Source organism: Anoplopoma fimbria, chromosome 16, assembly GCF_027596085.1.
Source record: "Anoplopoma fimbria isolate UVic2021 breed Golden Eagle Sablefish chromosome 16, Afim_UVic_2022, whole genome shotgun sequence".
NCBI lineage: Eukaryota > Metazoa > Chordata > Actinopteri > Perciformes > Anoplopomatidae > Anoplopoma > Anoplopoma fimbria.
In genome coordinates, this window is record NC_072464.1 from 16824247 (window position 1) to 16842575 (window position 18329).

Sequence of the window (18329 nt, forward strand, 5' to 3'; positions counted from 1 at the left end):
CGCTACCGACAGTTCTCTCACTCCCTCTCCCCTTCTCCCCCCACTCTCTCTCTCTCTCAGCAGTAACACATGGTTGGACACCCTGTGGTGATGTATGTCAGATGAGGAGTGATTTAGCACTGCTCTGCCCCAACCACTGCTGAGACACCTGCCCCAGGAATCCCGCTGCACGTACACACACACATACACGCACACATTTCTCCAGTTTTGTACATGTGCACATGACAGACACACACTCACAGTAGTTCAGCACTCACCTAATACACTCGTAGTCCCTATTGCCTGAGGAGACCCCATTTTGCTATTTCCGCACAGCATTGCATACCAGCTCTGAGTGGATTATGAACTAAGAAGTTCAGTTATGAATTCTTGAATTTTCTCTGCCCTCTTAATCTCTTCCAGAGGGAACCAATGCATGCTGGGATTGGACACTATCCCAACATGCATTGGGTTAAGGGAGGGAAACACCCTGAGCGTGCAGCACCACCACCACCACATGATCACATTCTCAATAGAATCCAACTAAAAAACATAAAACTTGTATTATTAGCTATATGAAAGACCCAATGGGCATTGCATTGTAGCCAAACATAATCCAACAGACATTCAATTACTGTAAAATAAGCAAATTATAAAGTATAGCAAAAACCTGTTTCTTTTGTGATTTTATGTTTTTTATTTTTATTCATTTAAAATAAGATAAAGATTGAGCCACTATGTCAACTTCTAATAGACAGTTAAAGTGAAAATATCTTATTACTGTTGGACAACAACTCAATCCATCGCCCTTTAAGGTGCACAACTTTTCTAGTCTTTTTTATTATGCAGCTTAATGAAGTCTCTTCCATAGTAACACACTTAAATGATTTCCATCCAGCATATGTTTTTCCTGACAACATCATTTTATAAAATAAGAATGAGAAAGTATAATTATTTTTCACAAATGTTCTTTTGGAATGTAGTTTCAGATGTAGTTTCCTGGTTATGGAAAGTGGTAATTTGATTGCTTGATTAAATTTCAAACAACTAACAATAAAAACAACTACAAAATGAAAAGAAACAAAACATGATTTGTACATCCCTGCTGTGACTTTCTGTGTCTTGCTCTTGTGTAAAATTCTCCTCTTTTGTTTGCTCTCACAGAAGAATGTCAGTGTTACTGGGGAACATAACAAGGCATCAAATGAGATAGGGCTAATTTGAATGCTCATCACTGCAAGTGGTGGATGGGTCTGCGACATTGGCATGAAGCTGTGAATGTGATTATTATTTTGTTATATGAAACCTTGATCAAATTGCCTCTCATTTTATCCCCCTGCGGCATGCAGGAAAATCCCATTAGCCACTTTGGGCCTGGGCTACACAGAGGAATTCTCAGACCTTAACAAATAGATTCTGACCTTCCCGCCTCTGTCAGAAATTCATAGGGTGTTGTTCACTTTCAAGGTGAGAACTAATGAGATACATGCAAAACATTTGGTTTGGTGTGATGTCAGGTGTGCTAGCTTGGAAGGGTATGTGTAAGAGACATTACATGAATATTTTGAAAAGTAATTAAAGCTGAAGAACCAGTTTTATTTTCTTTGTACTATATAACTCCACCTGTGCCCTTCTGACCAACGCTGTTTTCTGTTGAAATCAAATCCTGATGCTTCAACACACATGCATCCCTTACAGGCGTTGTTATAATCTAAGAAATACACTTTAAGATTGCATAAACAGAAAAGAAAACTTTACTAAGAGTATTTAAAACGTGAAGCTTTAGCTACAGTGGAACAATGCAAACTTAAATTGGATAAAACCGTTATGGATTCTGTCCCTGTTTTTACAGTAGTTTATGTTGCCTCCCGTAGCAACAGATGCAAACCAGATGTTGAAATTTCAGACTGCAGAGCACCAGTTTTGCCGTAATGTATTTCACAATGAAATCATCTACAGTCCAAACAATATTCAATAAGACATTCAACAATAAGATGTGCTTATCAGATTTGAGTTAAGGACAGCACAGAGAGAGGGTGAGTGCAACACTGACATTTGTTAATCGGTGAAATTTCATCCTGAGCTAATCCAACAAAGATGATGCTAGGAAAGGACCAGAAAACAGCAACCAGGAGTTGTTTGAACTAAATGTTTCTTATTTTTCCTTCAGTATTCAGTTCTCACAGAATCCATTCTCCAGTGGAGGTAGTACAGACCCCAGTGAGAGTAACACGGTGGGCAATCCGAAAGCCAGAATGTCATGTTGTCTGAAGTGAGAGGAGCCCGGGGGCTCTTTAGCATATGGCAGCAGCCACGTACTGAGGCTTGTGTGTAGGTGTCAGTCAGTGTATGCATATACGTATGTGTGTGTGTGTGTGTGTGTGTGTGTGTGTGTGTGTGTGTGTGTGTGTGTGTGTGTGTGTGTGTGTGTGTGTGTGTGTGTGTGTGTGTGTGTGTGTGTGTGTGTGTGTGTGTCCTTCAGCCGTCCTCAGGTGTTCCAGCAGTGAAAGTGGTCTTCCCTAGTGGGCTTTACTGCAACTCTCCACCCAGACCTCAGCAGGCAGAGTAGCTTCTCTCCGACTCGGTGTCAGCAACCATATGGACGCCTATTCATCTGAATTACATTAGACACTCAAAGGACCTAAAACTGGAGTTAGAAAACAGAAGTCATATTTATAAGAGATTGAGTTTATGAGTTTCCAAATGTAGCTTATAGGTACTTGCAATATATTTACAATGGAATGGAAGAAAACACAGAAATATCTGAATATAATGGTGGAACATATTTATACGTGCATGCAGTATATTAACAATGGAATGGAAAAAACATAAGAAGTATATGAATACAGTGGTGGAAAATCTTCTGAAATAGCATTAACATCATCACTAAAATTCAATAAAACCCAAGATGATGTATTGAAAATACTTTCATTTAATTTGCACCTAATCAAAATGCTGCTTTATACTCAATAACTGTTTACCATTTTTACAATAAATGATGTGTGGTAAAGCAATATATATTAAATGATATCAGAGGTTTAGAATAGTGTAGTTACATGTTTGTGTTTATGTGCTGTCTTACATCAGTGTGAAAAGAGCCCAACATCAAGATCTTTGTTTAAGTCTTGCCGACTGAACACATTGAGTGAAGTGGGTCACCATCATTGTGTGTGTGTGTGTGTGTGTGTGTGTGTGTGTGTGTGTGTGTGTGTGTGTGTGTGTGTGTGTGTGTGTGTGTGTGTGTGTGTGTGTGTGTGTGTGTGTGTGTGTGTGTGTGTGTGTCCATGCAGCGTTGTAGGTGGCCTATTTTCTCTTAAAGTAGAGAGCGTGTCCTCTCTGGCTCTGGTCAATAAAACTGTCCTGGGGCACAAAAAAGGACCTGGCCCACACACACTCATACACACACACACACACACACACACACACACACACACACACACACACACACACACACACACACTCATACACACACATGCACACATAGACACATATTTTCTTGTTGTTGAAAGATGCTTTTGGAATTAGAATTACTATCTTGATCTGTCTCCCTCTTTCTTCACCGTCTACCTTTTACCCTGAACCTTTCTCTCCAGTTTCCCATCCATCCATCTATCATTCACTATATAGCTAGTCCTAATAACGTTATTTTATAATTGTATTTCCGCAACAATACTTGTATAAGTCCGCTGGTTGCTGTTGGAAAACCAAGCAAAGAATGGAAATCCAGTTCCACATCAACTTTCCTATATCGGCATGGAAATGGTGACATGGTTGCCACTGGCTACTATTGTCACACATGGGATTATGGCACAATGGTCTATCCGGCTCTATATCACCAAGATGACGACAGCTAGTGTGTTTGTGTGCTTGGTGTACATGGCTTTTTATCATTTGCATTCAAAGCAGCACAATAGTCCTGTAGAGGATGAGTGGAGGCAAATGGGTTTAGGGCCAGTGTGGTTGTGCAGTGTGCGTTTCCAAGGAGTGTAACAGCAGAATGTGCCTGTGTGTGTGTGTGTGTGTGTGTGTGTGTGTGTGTGTGTGTGTGTGTGTGTGTGTGTGTGTGTGTGTGTGTTGTGTGTTTGAGCAAGTGAGAGGGCATCAAGAGGTCAGTGTCATCTTCAAACACAACACAATGCATGCATATACACACAGATACACACACATTGGCTTGGTGTGTTGGCTCTGTGAAAATGTTGACAGTGTATTGGTACTGAATGTGATGGATCAAGACAAACAGGTTTATTGCGTGTGTGTGCACAGTTAGTGTGGGAATGTGCTAAAATCTTCTTCTCTTTTTGTTTGGGGTTTCCTACTCTCTCTCCCTCGCTGTGTCTCTGCTATCAACCTCTTTCTTCCTCTCTTTTGTCTCCATCTCACAAACTATTACACACACACACACACACACACACACACACACACACACACACACACACACACACACACACACACACACACACACACACACACACACACACACACACACACACACAGTTTGGGATGACAAAGTGATCAATATGTAAGTACACAAGAGATGTATCATAAAGACAGATTGATTTGTGTTTAGCCTGTGTGTGTGGTGAAGTTATTTCTCCTTGCATCATTGGAATTATCTTCACCTCAGTGTGTGTGTGTGTGTGTGTGTGTGTGTGTGTGTGTGTGTGTGTGTGTGTGTGTGTGTGTGTGTGTGTGTGTGTGTGTGTGTGTGTGTGTGTGTGTTGTGCTGGTTTGTCCTGGATTTTCTTACTGACCTGGCGGATCTCTGGAGTGTGGCGGGTGAAGGAAACAGTTATTGCATTCTTGATGGATTCAGCAGGGAGCTGATCCATGCCTCTGTGTGTGGGGGGGTTGTGCAGTACTTGCCCTATCTTGCCCCAGTTTATTGTCCTTCACATAACAGCAGATATTCCCACACACATACATACACACACACACACACACTTAATTCATTTAACTCGATTCAACACTGTTTCTTATATCTTGACATGTGAGTATTGCCCCTCAGTGTTTTTATTAGATTCAAAGGTGTCCTGGTCTGATTCCGAAGTGCATCAGCTCACCAAACACATATATTCTAATAGACATTATCTGATGTGTTGGTCCTGTTAATTTCCCCTGCACTGAGCAGAGCTTTTTATGAAAAGAGAGGGGGAGTAAACAAAGAGAAGAGTTTAGTCCTCAGTCGTTTTCATCATCAAGGTTAGACTGAAATACGATGGCTATTATTTGCTACTATCAAAATCAAATTTAGTGCAGGCAGCCAGCTTGGGCTTTACTGTTTGTCAGATGATATTATGACATTAATTATTAAAATACTCCTCATCTGCTGGAAATAATTCTGTTTTTTATGTCAAAAAGTAATTAAGGTTTTGGACAATAAAGTGAGAAAGATGTAGTATTTCACACACAAACATTATATCACAGGTTGCTTAAATCTTACAACCGTGAGGCACACAAACCACACACACACACACACACACACACACACACACACACACACACAGACACACAAACACACAGTACCTGGCTTGTTCATATGATAATATACTTGTGTGGGTTGTAGTGTTTTTACTTATAAACATGTATTTCCTTTCCGCTTCCTGTCTGCTACAAGACTTTCCTGACCTTACCATTCTTCTTCCTCCTCCTCCACCTCTGTTTCAACTCCTCACATCCGCCTCCTCTTCCTCCCTTCATCATCTTCTATTTCCTTTCGTCCTCCTCTTATCCTCCTCATCAGGCCGCTTTATTATGCAAATCAGTGTTGGATCAAATCACTTAATTAAGCTCTACTGTGCCAGTTTGTGCTTGCGCTCACATGCACAAAACACACACTAACACATAAACACATACACATGATGGTAACTTTCTTTCACACAGACAGAAGCTGTTGGTGGTTGTGTGGTATAATGATTAGTATTCAGGACTCTGAGTCCAACATACACACACACACGCACACACACACACAAACACAAACGCTCTGCATCAGGCAGGAGAAGAGTCTCTTTGAGTGTGTATAGATAAACAGACTTGAATAGTAGGGTCTCTCCAGGCCATTAGCCTGGAGTTAGCTTCGCAATCTGGCCCTCCACATCACTGCAGCTGACGAAGCCAACTGCTTCATTTCTATGGCTGCTGAAAATGCAGCTTATGAGGTCATGGTAATGATATAACTGAATATCAGGGTCAGAAATTCATCTGGTGGCCTATTTTAAGATGCTCTTGGAAACTTGGATGAGCACTGTTGCTAGTTTTCCTATCACAAAGCTGGCTTGTTGCTAGTTTTAGTGAGACATTTGAACTAAGATTAAGTTCATATAAAACAGGGAGCTTTTATGATAATAATCATAATAGTTATAATATATCAAAACTCTTTGTTTAGTTTGAGGAAAAGATTATCGTGTGGGTCTAAATAACTACTGAAGTGCTGTGAAAATAACATTAATGTTGACTTCTGGTTTCACATGAAATCGCTGTTTGTTCAATTATAAATTTGGCTTTCCTCGCTGGAAACCAAAATGTGTAATCATATCTGATTACTAAGTTATTTCCTAAAAGCATGCAAGAAATTGAGTAGGCCATTCATTCTCCAAATGTGTCAATGATTGTGCCCAGTTCATAATCATCCATCTAGGAGTGATTCAGTTGAGCAGTTACTAGGAATTCTACAGATCGCTAACGAACCAACAAAGAAACCACCTACTCCTGCTGATGTTGGCGCTATATATTCAACCCAATCCTTCCTCTCATTCTGCGCCAGCACAGGGCTGAAACAACCACAATATAGAAATCATCAGCAATTACAACCTAAAGAGCCGAGAGCTAATCACAGGCCTTTGTTATACTCTGATTAGCTTTGGCAGCGCTCACCAGAATTACTTTAAAGGTTTAGTTTGGACAGTCAATGTGTGCTCCAGTTGATGGATACCGGCTCTACAAACTCACAGATGTACAGAATCATTTCTCTGCTCAGACTGGCGAGCAACAGCGAGCAACAGCACATTTACTCACCATACTGACATGTGAATAAACTCCAATATGTTCCCAATGTGATTATCATGGCAAATGACAAAATAATTGAACATAAGATGGACGGAATGCGTAGCAATTTGCCCCAAGACACAACCTATCAATTTTGATGATTGCTTTCATTTATATCTCTGACAAAAATGAGTTCATTTCATTGGGTTACGGACGTATTAGCTTTAACAAATTGATTGTGATTCGGCGTAATGGATGTCTGTGGCACTTTGTCTGTGAGAGAGAACCGGAGCCCTCAGTGTATCAATGTGTCTTTAGTTTTCTGTGACATATGCTTGTAATTACAGCTATCTCAGGGTTAAGTCATCCAGACTTTTGAAATAGGTAATCCAGATGACAATATTTATGTATAGTAGCTGATATCTACCATTTTGTGCCAAAGTTCTGTGTCTTTATCCTTCAATACAGCAGCTCAATACTAAAACGTTCTGCTTATATTCAGATGGTTTGTAAAAAGATCATCATCAATGCATTGTTGCATTGTAGCTGTGCGTGCATTTTTATGTTCTTTCGCATTGATGTGCCTGTGTCATGCCAAAATGCACGATTCTCAAACAATAACACAATTATCAGGCAGTGAAAATTGCCCACCAAAATGTACCATGGTTTCATGAAAGACTTTGACCTTTTCCAAATTGCTGTAGCTTGTTACTGGTTGGACCGAAGGCAGATTTCATGGCATGGGGCAAGATGTTTACTGCTGCCATGTTTCCAGTAACATTACAAGTGGCTCCGGATAAGACCGCCAGCCAAATGCCTAAGCTGTCAAAGTAAATAACTTTTCCATTTCAAAGAGAGCTATTCCAATTAAGGGGGAAGGATGGAGCGAAAGAAAGAGAAGGGGAAAGCCACAGAAAAGAACTGGGCAGGAGGGTGGGCAGGATGAAAGGGGAGGTGGAGACGGGGGAAGATGGAAGGGGAGGATAGAGGGAGTGAAAGTCATTGGGATATTGTCGGATTGAAAAGGAAAAGAGGTGGAGGTGGTATGGAAACAGGAAATCAATTGTTGGCTCTGCGTTTTTTGCGCCGGCTGCAGCTAGACTGAACCTTGAAGTGTGCAAGAGAGAGAAAGAGAGAGAGAGAGCGATGGAGACCAAATCTGAAGCACAAAGAGAGGGGTCAAGGGAAGAGGTTCTTTTTCCACTTTCCCTACGTGACACCAGTCAATTTACACATATCCATAGAGGTCAAGGGTCAAGAGGATACAAGTCACCTGAGCATGTTAAGTGTAATCTTCACTCACGTTTTTTCTGATGATCACGGCATATTCTATAAAACGCTAATTAATGCTTCTGATGAGATTCTAATCATGTAATTGATTTGTCGTTCTAAAGTTCATGCCATTTCTTTACACAGGGACAGTGGATGTAAAACATTTAGCTTTAAGCCGATTCCCAAACAGATTCTGTTTTAAAACCACTCTAAACATTGATAAATATATTTGCTTTAAAATCCACATTTTAGACAATGAATACCTCTTTGTCTTTTTCCGTTCAAAAGATGCATAGGGACAAAATTCGGGCTCACCAAGGTCAGGTCACGTTGTCAACTAACATGTAGTAAAAAAGAGGGACTGCATGTGACCACTGGACCATCCAGCAGTCACGTTAATTATTGATGAGGGTGTCCCATGACCTAGACTATTGATTGAGCGAATTGCAGCCCCAGTTATTTTACAGCCACCGTATCATGTGGCTGCTGCAGCTGTATGTGTGCACATGTGCGTGTGTGTATGTATGTGTGTGTGTGTGTGTGTGTGTGTGTGTACATGTAAGTGTGTAGTGCTCTTTAGAAGTGAATGAAGATATTGTATTTCAGCTGCCATTACGTAGAAAGTAGCAAGACATTGTGTTATACCCCTGTGGGTGTGTGAGTTTGCAAGAATTTCAACTTGAATGCATGTTTGTGTGTGTGACAGAGATACATCTTTGTGTGTGTATCACAAAGGACTACTTACAGGGATAGAGTGATACAGACCTTACATGCTGTTCCTGCTGTTATTGATTTGAAAATAAATAAAAGATGATTCAGGGGGATAACCTTCATATTTATTTTCTCTTCGGCAAATATATATTTTTTTCATATCTCTATTTGTCAAGGCAGTGATGCTCTTGTGAAATGTGTGTTTCTGTGTGTGTGTGATTTTTACACACATGAACGCACACACACATCTTTTAATTAATCACACATACTCTGTCATCTGAAGAGGTGCTGTGTTTCATCTCCTGGGGCACACACACACGCGCTACCACCCGCAGTATCACTCAAGTCCACTCAAGTTCCTGCACACACTGCTGGTGAATGTCAGTGTAACACAACTTGGTTGTCCTCTACATGAGTAGTTAACCTCCTGAGAGCCGAGTCTGATTTTACCATCAGCCTCTGTCAGAGCTGCTTTTCATCCTGGTAGACACACAGGGAAGAAACTGGGCCTTTATTATCCTTTTCCTACTGTTATAAAAATATTTTTAGGGTTTGCGGTCAAGAAAATACAACATATCACTATACTGTCATATGAAAACCTCATACGCTAAGTGCAGTTTTGGTTATTGATTTTTACATTGAAAGTTTATGGGATCCTCTCTGTCCCTAATAAGTTTCATGGCTGTGTTACGGACTGAAAAATCCCCGTATATTTTTAACTTTCAAGTGGAAATGAGTGTTGACTTGCCAGAGCCGTTCGTCCGTGTCTAGTGAGATGTTAAGTTCCTCCAGCGGTTGCAGAGGGCCATGCTTAAAGGATTAGTCTGGTGTTCTTTTTATGTTATTTTAACCTTAACATAACAAAGTGATTCTTCTAGGAAGTATTTTTGGTGTAGCTAAAGAATTATACTGCACAGTCCTCTGTAATATTACCTCCATTGTTGTCCAAAAAACGATTCAAACCAAAGCAATGAGCAACACCATTGCAAAGTTGCTCCCTTCCTTGTACTGAGCATGTGCTAAGTGATTTAATTTTAGTCAGTTCTGTAGGTTCTCATCCTCAAAATGTATATTAATCCACAGTTGAAAGTAGTCCCCAAACAAATGTACTGTAACGCCTTTGTGAGTACTGTTTGCTAAAATCTACTATGCTCAGCTGTTACGTAGCCTTTTTCAAAGGAATCTACATATTTATGACATGTGAATTGTGAAAGAGTAAGTCTTCAGCAGGAGCCAATGGGCTCGGGGCTGAGAGCCACAGACAGATTTGGACTTAAAAAACGCTTACAGAGTCATTTGTTAGATGAATTATTGTCTTGATCCATCTCAATTGCTTTAAAAAAGACATAATAAATATGACTTTGGACGTCTGAATATGAAAACTAAAATATGTGAATAGGAATATCTCCATAATTGACTAGCTTATTATCCCCAGTGAGATCAATGATAGGAGTTAGTACATACGTAACTAAATGGAAACAGATCCGGTTGGACTCCAGCCCAGTGGTTTGACTGTCCAATGAATATAGTGAAGAGATCTTTGTTTGGTATTATCCAGGTGTAAACTGTTAGGGGCATGTGTGCTCTGTCAATGCGTGTTTATGTATAAATGTATCAGATCTCAGATGGTCCCTGTTATTAGATGTATTCATTTTTAACTTTTGTCCCTTTATCCAGACTTCTGTTTCGACCTCCTTGTGCATTTCTGCTAACCCAGCAGTTATCTCACTGCTTCTCTTACCTGATTGGCTCGGGGTTGCTGGCTGTCAGGTCTAATTTCGTCATATTTATACCAATCAGGGTGGTCTGTTTTGTATGTGTCAGCAAGTGTTGTGATTGTCATTCCATCAGTAGGATTATATTGGGCTGTTTAAACACGCTTCGCATTTTATTACTCTCTCGCTCACACATACACACACACACACACACACACACACACACACACACACACACACACACACACACACACACACACACACACACACACACACACACACACACACACACACACACACACATACGCAGATTCACAGCCACACTGTAAAGAGAAGCAGCATGGGACCTTGGTGTGCCAGTGTCAGTGATGGATATGGCAGTCGGAGATGCAAAGTTGGCTTTTGCAGAAGTATGTTGTCCACAACTGGGATCTCTCAGACCGGTTCTGCTGAGCACACACATTCTGCTGGCTCGCTGCTATTGTTGCTAGCCATTTTTTTATGTAGTATATGTGTGTGTGATTTTTATTAAAACTGATCCATCCAATAAGCTTCATACAACCCTGCCTACACAACTGTCTTCATGGGTGTTTCAGTTTTTCCTTAAACGTCACTGTGTGTGTATCGTGTTTTTTTTAATGGTATTAGAAACCTAATTCCAGTCATGGCCACCAGAGTATCTGAAAGTCTGAAAGTTCAACAGTTTTTACTTTTTATTATAGAATTCTTTTTTAAAGGAGCACAGAAACACAACAAAACATAGTGGCACGAACGGTTGGTCATAGGTCCAAACGTTTTACTGATTGAAATAGGTGCTAGTTCATACGGTAATGGATCAGTTATCATCTGAAGCAGACGTAAACACAATCCATTTTCCCACTATTGCAAGAAATAAACCCGTAGATTTAGCAAAAACATTGGATTTGACATTTTCAGTCACACTTAAAGATACTGAATTCCTGCCATAATGAGGCCATATTTGTAAAATACTGTGACCTGTGCTTTTTGAATTTGCAGTTATGTGTAATGGCAGTAAAATACTCTAGATAAGATGATAAACCTGTGAAAGATGAGAAGAAAAGAGAAAATAAAAGTGCCACGGAACTAAATTGATAGAGAAAGGTGAGAAAAACACATGAGGGACCGTTGTGTTTGATCTCCCTTCCTACACAGACACACATACAGTTACACATGCAATATACTTTGCAGAGGTGGCGTGTCACACTACTTGCACATATTGCAACAGATTTGTGGTGAGTAGGAGTTTAAAGAGCTGCTGAGTGCAGATTTAACACCACAGATATTTAAAGAGATCAGTCCTTTTATCTGAGGGGACAATTTGCATTATTCATGTTGTGCCTCCTGAGAGATGGAGAGTGGGAGAAAAAGGGACAAAGACAATTTAGAGAATTATTGTTTTCTTTTTTTTCTTTTAACGAGCAGCCAATGGGGTTCAGCAGATTTACATTCAGTCCACCTCTCGCAGTTTGTTTTATGTGTGTCTGTGTGTGTGTGTGTGTGCATTAAATAATCCCCATCTTTCATTTCTTACATGTAGGTCCACTTGCAAAGAATGCAGCTATTATATAGCTATCTATGTGCATGAAAATCATGCATCTGTCTGTGTTCTTTTGTCTCCAGTGTGCAGGGCGGGCTTCTACAAATCTACTATCGGAAATATGGAGTGTTCAAAGTGCCCGCCTCATAGTTTCTCCCACCATGAGGGGTCGCTGCACTGTGGCTGTGAGAAAAACTACTTCCGTGACGAGGGAGACCCTCCATCCATGGCCTGTACCCGTAAGTGTGCTTTTATATTACAGTTAGCATCGCAGCAACATTTGGGGCCATTTGATATATCATATGAGGAGTCAGTGACATCCTGATGTGATGCAAGTTCCTCCCTTTCCACTGCTACCTATCTTATTTTTCTATCAGATATCCCACCAGAGAAGCCCTCCAATGGGGGTGGGAGGATTTCTCATTAGTCCATAAAACATGCAATGAAACCTGTCATACCCTTGAAGAGATACTGAAACCAATTAGTTAGGCTGTCATTGAGTTTTATTGTCGTATGATGATGGAAATGGTTTCAGATGCTTTTCACACTGAATCAGTTTAGCAGAAAACTTTGTTTGTCTTTGTTACACATTGTTAAACATATACTACAATGAAAATGATATTACGTTTGCACACTGTTTACACACAAATTAAATCCAGATGCTTGTGCTTCTTCTCATGTGTATTCTTTTAAGTAAGCAGAATATAATTTCTAGTTGGTTTCGTACACATAATGAAGTTAAAGATTGCTTCCCAATTCACCAGTCTAAAATCGTTTACTAGAAGACAAAGAGCGTTAACATTCCTCATTTATTTAAAGGTCACCATGGCCATGGTTTCCCAAGAACTCTTTATCACCTTCTGCTCCCTACATGACTCTCTTTTGTATCCCTCTGATGCAAATGGATTGCAGATGCAGATACCTCCTGCGATTTTTCCAAAATGCATTCCCCATAAAACTATAAATCACTGCGTTCCCTGATGTCAGGTAATGAATACATCTGTTACTAAACGGACTGGGAATAAGAAAAGAAAAACGTCTTGCACCGTGTTGAGAACAGTAGAAAATATAAATCGATGCCCGCGGCCATAGACAGAATTCTAATTAGAACGACAGTCAAGGCAGGTCCCTGTTGAGATAATCTCAACGCCATCTTGTCAACTAGGCAAATTTCATCTCATTGGGACAGAGTGAGCGACACAAGGACTGCATATGAATAGATAAGTTGTGAGAAAAGATAATGATCGTGATTATATTGTTAGCGGTGGGATAGAGGTTGTTTTAGAGTTGACTCTTGGAATTTGAAAATGTTGGCAGAAAAAAACGAGAATACTAAACTCCAACATATTCCAGAAAAAAAAATATTTAATCCGTTTGGTATTTCCTGCTGTATTCAACCAAGACTTTTTTGTAACAGCTGTCTTAACAGTGTATAGGCCTATATATATATATAAGTATAGTATGTATATAATACATATATGTGTATAGTACCCCCAAGAATTTAGTTCCACCACTTAAAAAGGCATCAATGAATACCCCTACCTCCCGAAGCAACTCCCCCAAAATCAAAAAATGCTCAAGTGCTGGTCAGCCTAGCTGATCATCAACATTGTTGATGTGTAAGACACCATGCAATCCCTTTTTTCCCCAAAATTGAGTGATCTCCAGTGTTGTGGAGGAGGTTGGAAAGAGCCTGAAGAGAATTGCCAATACATGAGTCTCTTTGTGAGGGATTGGGTATTACGCACACATCCTCAGTTCTTACACAACATAATTCATGTCACATGTTAATCTCTATGTCAGTGTATTATTTTGACATTTGGAATTAGTGTATGATTGCCTGCATGTGTACATGTGCATGTCTGTGCAGGTAAAAATCTTGCATGAATTAAAGGTCCAAGAGTTTGATGTGGTCAGGGGAGTTAGCTGTATAGGTGAGCCAGGGGCCTGTCAGGGTCAGATTACTATCAAAGAACATCTAGTCTCACTTTTAAGAGAAGGGTGAATAATGCATTCTTAATAATAGATACTGTTGATGATAGTATCCATTCATAAGCTGCTTTCTCTAAAGGGGGGTCACTGTGTTAACTAAATGAATAACAGTTGTGTCAGTAGATCTCATTTGCACTGATATCAATGTTTGGGAAAGATATGGGTTGTCCTCCCTTTGTACTTTGTACTTTGAATCAATGCGCCTGAACACGTTTTTTTTTCATAATAGTCACAGGATGTTTAATGATTTGCATTTAGCTGTTGAGGAAACCATACATTATGTCATTTTGACATAAGTTTGAAGAGTATTAGCCTATTACAAAGTGTGCCTCTTCAGTGTGTCCTACATTTTTTGTGGTTTCCAGAAGTAAAAATCCTGTTCATATTCTGAATCAGGATTTTGACTATTATGTCGAACCGAGGCAGATTTACAATGAGCTATGGGATTGTGAAACAGTGCTTTACTTCTGTATACCACTGTTTTTGGAAAAACGTGTTTTATTCACAATGCCAAAGAAAACACAGCTGTCTGTTACCATGGAAATGTTTACCTTGACCGAGTGAGGGTATGTGTCCTCAGTGTTTCAACTTTTTCTTAAACTAAAAAAATAGTTAACTGAAAAGTATTTCTGAAAATATTTTAAACAAGAAATAAGCCATGCCATTGCCTCTACGGTTTTCAGATAGGCAATGGCCAATGTTAAAGTTTCTGGGGACTTTCCACAGGCGCGAGTCACCATCAGGAATGGTTTATGGGATGAGTTCATTCTAAAAATAATTATATACTCAGTCTTTTATCTTTGCCCTTTTTTTGCAGCAGATCAAATGTTTTATCTTCAAGATTCATCTTGTAGTTTGTTGACTTAGCGTCATTCTTAAAACTCTCAATTCACTGTTGAACTCTAAAAACTTCTTGTGACAAATGGATCAGTCTAGGAGCTGCAGAGCTGCCTTAAACTTCCAAGTCAAATTGGATTTGTTACAACATCAAATAAGGAATCTTCACTTTACATTTGTCAGCCTTGCAGATGCCCTGATAGAATTTTCTATTTACAAGTATTTGGTGTATCCACCTTCTGATTTCTCTCCTGCGCAAACACAGTCAAAGACCGTAATGCAGATTACCAAGACAGGAGCTATGCATAGTTTGGGAGTGAAGTAAATTGTTATAAAGTCAAACAAACCAATCCAAACATTTTATCTCAATACGCAATCCACTAAACCCATTTCCCTTGTTCTCCTGCAACTTCTCAACAGAGTTATTTGGCAGTTCTGTTTTGTTCCCTGTATAATTACTGTCATAGCTTTGATATACAAATCTGGAAATATTCAGAGGGATCTGTTTGTAATTTTAACTTGCATATGTCAGTCTGAGTTTGACAGTCTTTTTTTTTGGTGGAAGATGCTGTCATACCCTTTTTTTCCTCATACTGATCCAAAAAGAGAAGAAAACAGATACATTTTGTAGTACATACACAGACTCACATTACACATCACTCAACCCAGCCATAATTAAACTGCAACTGCAGAGGTTTTGTATAAATTTTTGCAACATTTACTACATTTTTTATTGATCGAAAATCTCCAAGTAGATCTGCTACATTTGCACTTTAAAGACCTGTTAAATGCCTAGTTTCTTCCTGGATTACGAAAAACAAAGTGAACCTTTAATACAGACAACTCCAACCAATAAAGACATCATAATGCATAAGAGGAAGCCTCCCAACCCCCCTTTTTAGATGCTGTATGTATTTTACTTGGCCGATGACTGCTGCTAAATCTAATCCCATCTAAAGTCCCTCTGCTACTTGAAGTATACTATATTCAATCTCTCTTCCCTTTTCCTCTATCACCTTTTTACTAAGTTACTTTCTTTTTTCTTCCAATTCCAATTTTTTCTCCCATCCTTCTATTCTCACCTCCATCCCACTTCCTCTCCTTCATCTCCTTCTCTCTACCAGGACCCCCTTCAGCTCCTCGAAATGTGATCTCTTCCATTAACGAGACCTCCGTTATCCTGGACTGGAGCTGGCCAGAAGACGCTGGCGGGCGCAGGGATGTCACCTTCAACGTCCTCTGCAAACGCTGCCGCGGGGAGCTCGCTAACGGCAGTAACGTTGGCAACCTGCGTTGCGAGCCTTGCCGGAGCAATGTACACTTTCTGCCAAGAGCCAAGGGCCTCCAAAACACCACGGTGACGGTGGGAGACCTGCTAGCCCACACTAACTACACCTTTGAGATCGAAGCACTGAACGGTGTGTCATCGCTGGCACCCAAGATGAGACAGTACGCCGCCGTCACCATCACCACCAACCAAGCTGGTGAGATATCACAACAGATGGATGGATGGATTAAGGCACGCACCCACATAATAAGACAGACATACTCTGAAGCGATCATTTTTAACCAAATATAATCAAAGCCCATCTTCACCGGAGTAGTTGCTCTTCGATTATAGGTGAACAAATCCCTGAAATAACTAAGGTCATTGAATTAAAATATTTTTAGATGAAAATTTCAAACTAGCAAGATGTAGTCTGGCTTATTTTTAAGTTTTAAGACTATACACAAGAGTCCAGACACCATGCATAAACTCTATATGGGTGTGTGGTTCTAATGCATGAAGACAAGTGTATTTTAAATTTAACTGTGGGTGGAACCACAAGTCTATAAATAAAAAGAATAGCAGCTACCTAACACATGGATAATATTCTATATATCTTCTCTTTTTACTGCACCCCATTACTCCCTCTCCCTCTAAATATCCTTATCACATAATACACTAGCTTGTAGTTCATGTGCTCCAAAGATATGCACTCCAACCATCGGAACTTGACATTTACAAGGCGATCCGAGGCCTCTTTTCTCTTGTTTAACTACCGGATCGAATGTCCTTCGCAAAAAACGAAAAAAGAAATCTCATTCTTTAAACAGACACTCTAAACATGAGGATGAGTACCTAAAGCTCTCATCAATCTTTTATACAAATATCTCTCCACGCATCAAGTCTTTAGATGAATAAAAAAGCAAAGGGAAGTGGTGTTGTGAAATTCCAAGAGTAAAATAAATGTAGCTGCAGTAGAAGGCGCCAAACCTCAGACATGCCTGACTCCAGCAAGGAATGTGATATGTTCTGGCTGTAGTACATCAATTTATTCTTTTTCCTTTTTTTCCCCACTTCCTTCAATGTTCTCTTACACAGTTTCCTTTATGTTTGGTTATGTTTTTGTGTCTACAGTTCAGTGTTTTCCTCTCAATCATTATCTCTCTCTTCATCTGGAAACAGGATCCTTACAAACCCAACACACACCATGCAATTCTCTTCCTCTTTACGTTTCTGTAAGCCTTTTTTTTTTTTTGCTCCAAACCTTGGGAGGTGATTTAGCACTTGGAAGGTGTCTTTTTGAGCAGAGTGAACAGATGGGTGTTTCTCTAAAAAGTTGTCACACAGCGAGGTCAGACGCTCCATCACATCCTTGATGATAGGCAGATGGCAATAGCTTTGAATTTAAACAGAGTGGTCGCAGTAAATGTCGGGAAGCATTGTGAATCCTTTCTTTGTTTTGATTTGAATGCACACATGGCGCCTCTTTGTAGCTGCTTTATTCCAGGGGCATAAGAGTTGCTTTGATTTACAGGTTACTGTGGGTGCTTTGGCTATATTTTGGTAATCAGTGAGGCAGGACATGGCTGTCAGTCAGGAAATGTCACATTTCCTAAAATCAAGGCAAGGCATAAATAAGAAGAATTCTCTTTCTGTGATTAGCATTATAATGATGACCATACAGCAGTTAGCTTTAACTTTTCAGTGTTCTAGGAAAAAGACTCAAGGGCAAATCTATACACACACACATAATGTAAGGTCAGATGCAGTCAATCATACATATGTAAACTCACTGAAAAGAAACCTGTCGGTGTAATGAATATGCTAATGTGAAAGGTGTATGTACACACAATACACAGACAAATTGTGTTGACACACCTTGACTGTATAAAAAGTGACAAGGCATTGACATGACCTCTTTAAAGTGACAAGGCAGGGATGAGAGGTAAATATAGATTTTGCGTGTGTGTGTGTGTACTGTGTTTGTTCACATACAGTCCGTGCACATGTGTCTAGC

General features: G+C 39.9%; 1 protein-coding gene across 2 annotated transcripts in view; it reads left to right on the forward strand.

Moving 5' to 3' along the window:
- The window catches only part of epha3 (eph receptor A3), a 94986-nt gene that overhangs the window by 38281 nt on the left and 38376 nt on the right, over window positions 1-18329 (forward strand). For both annotated transcript variants that reach the window (XM_054615990.1, XM_054615991.1), the window contains exons 4-5: window positions 12300-12455; window positions 16170-16529. In XM_054615990.1, coding sequence (XP_054471965.1) covers window positions 12300-12455; window positions 16170-16529 — 516 coding nt within the window. The remainder of the gene's footprint in view (window positions 1-12299; window positions 12456-16169; window positions 16530-18329) is intronic.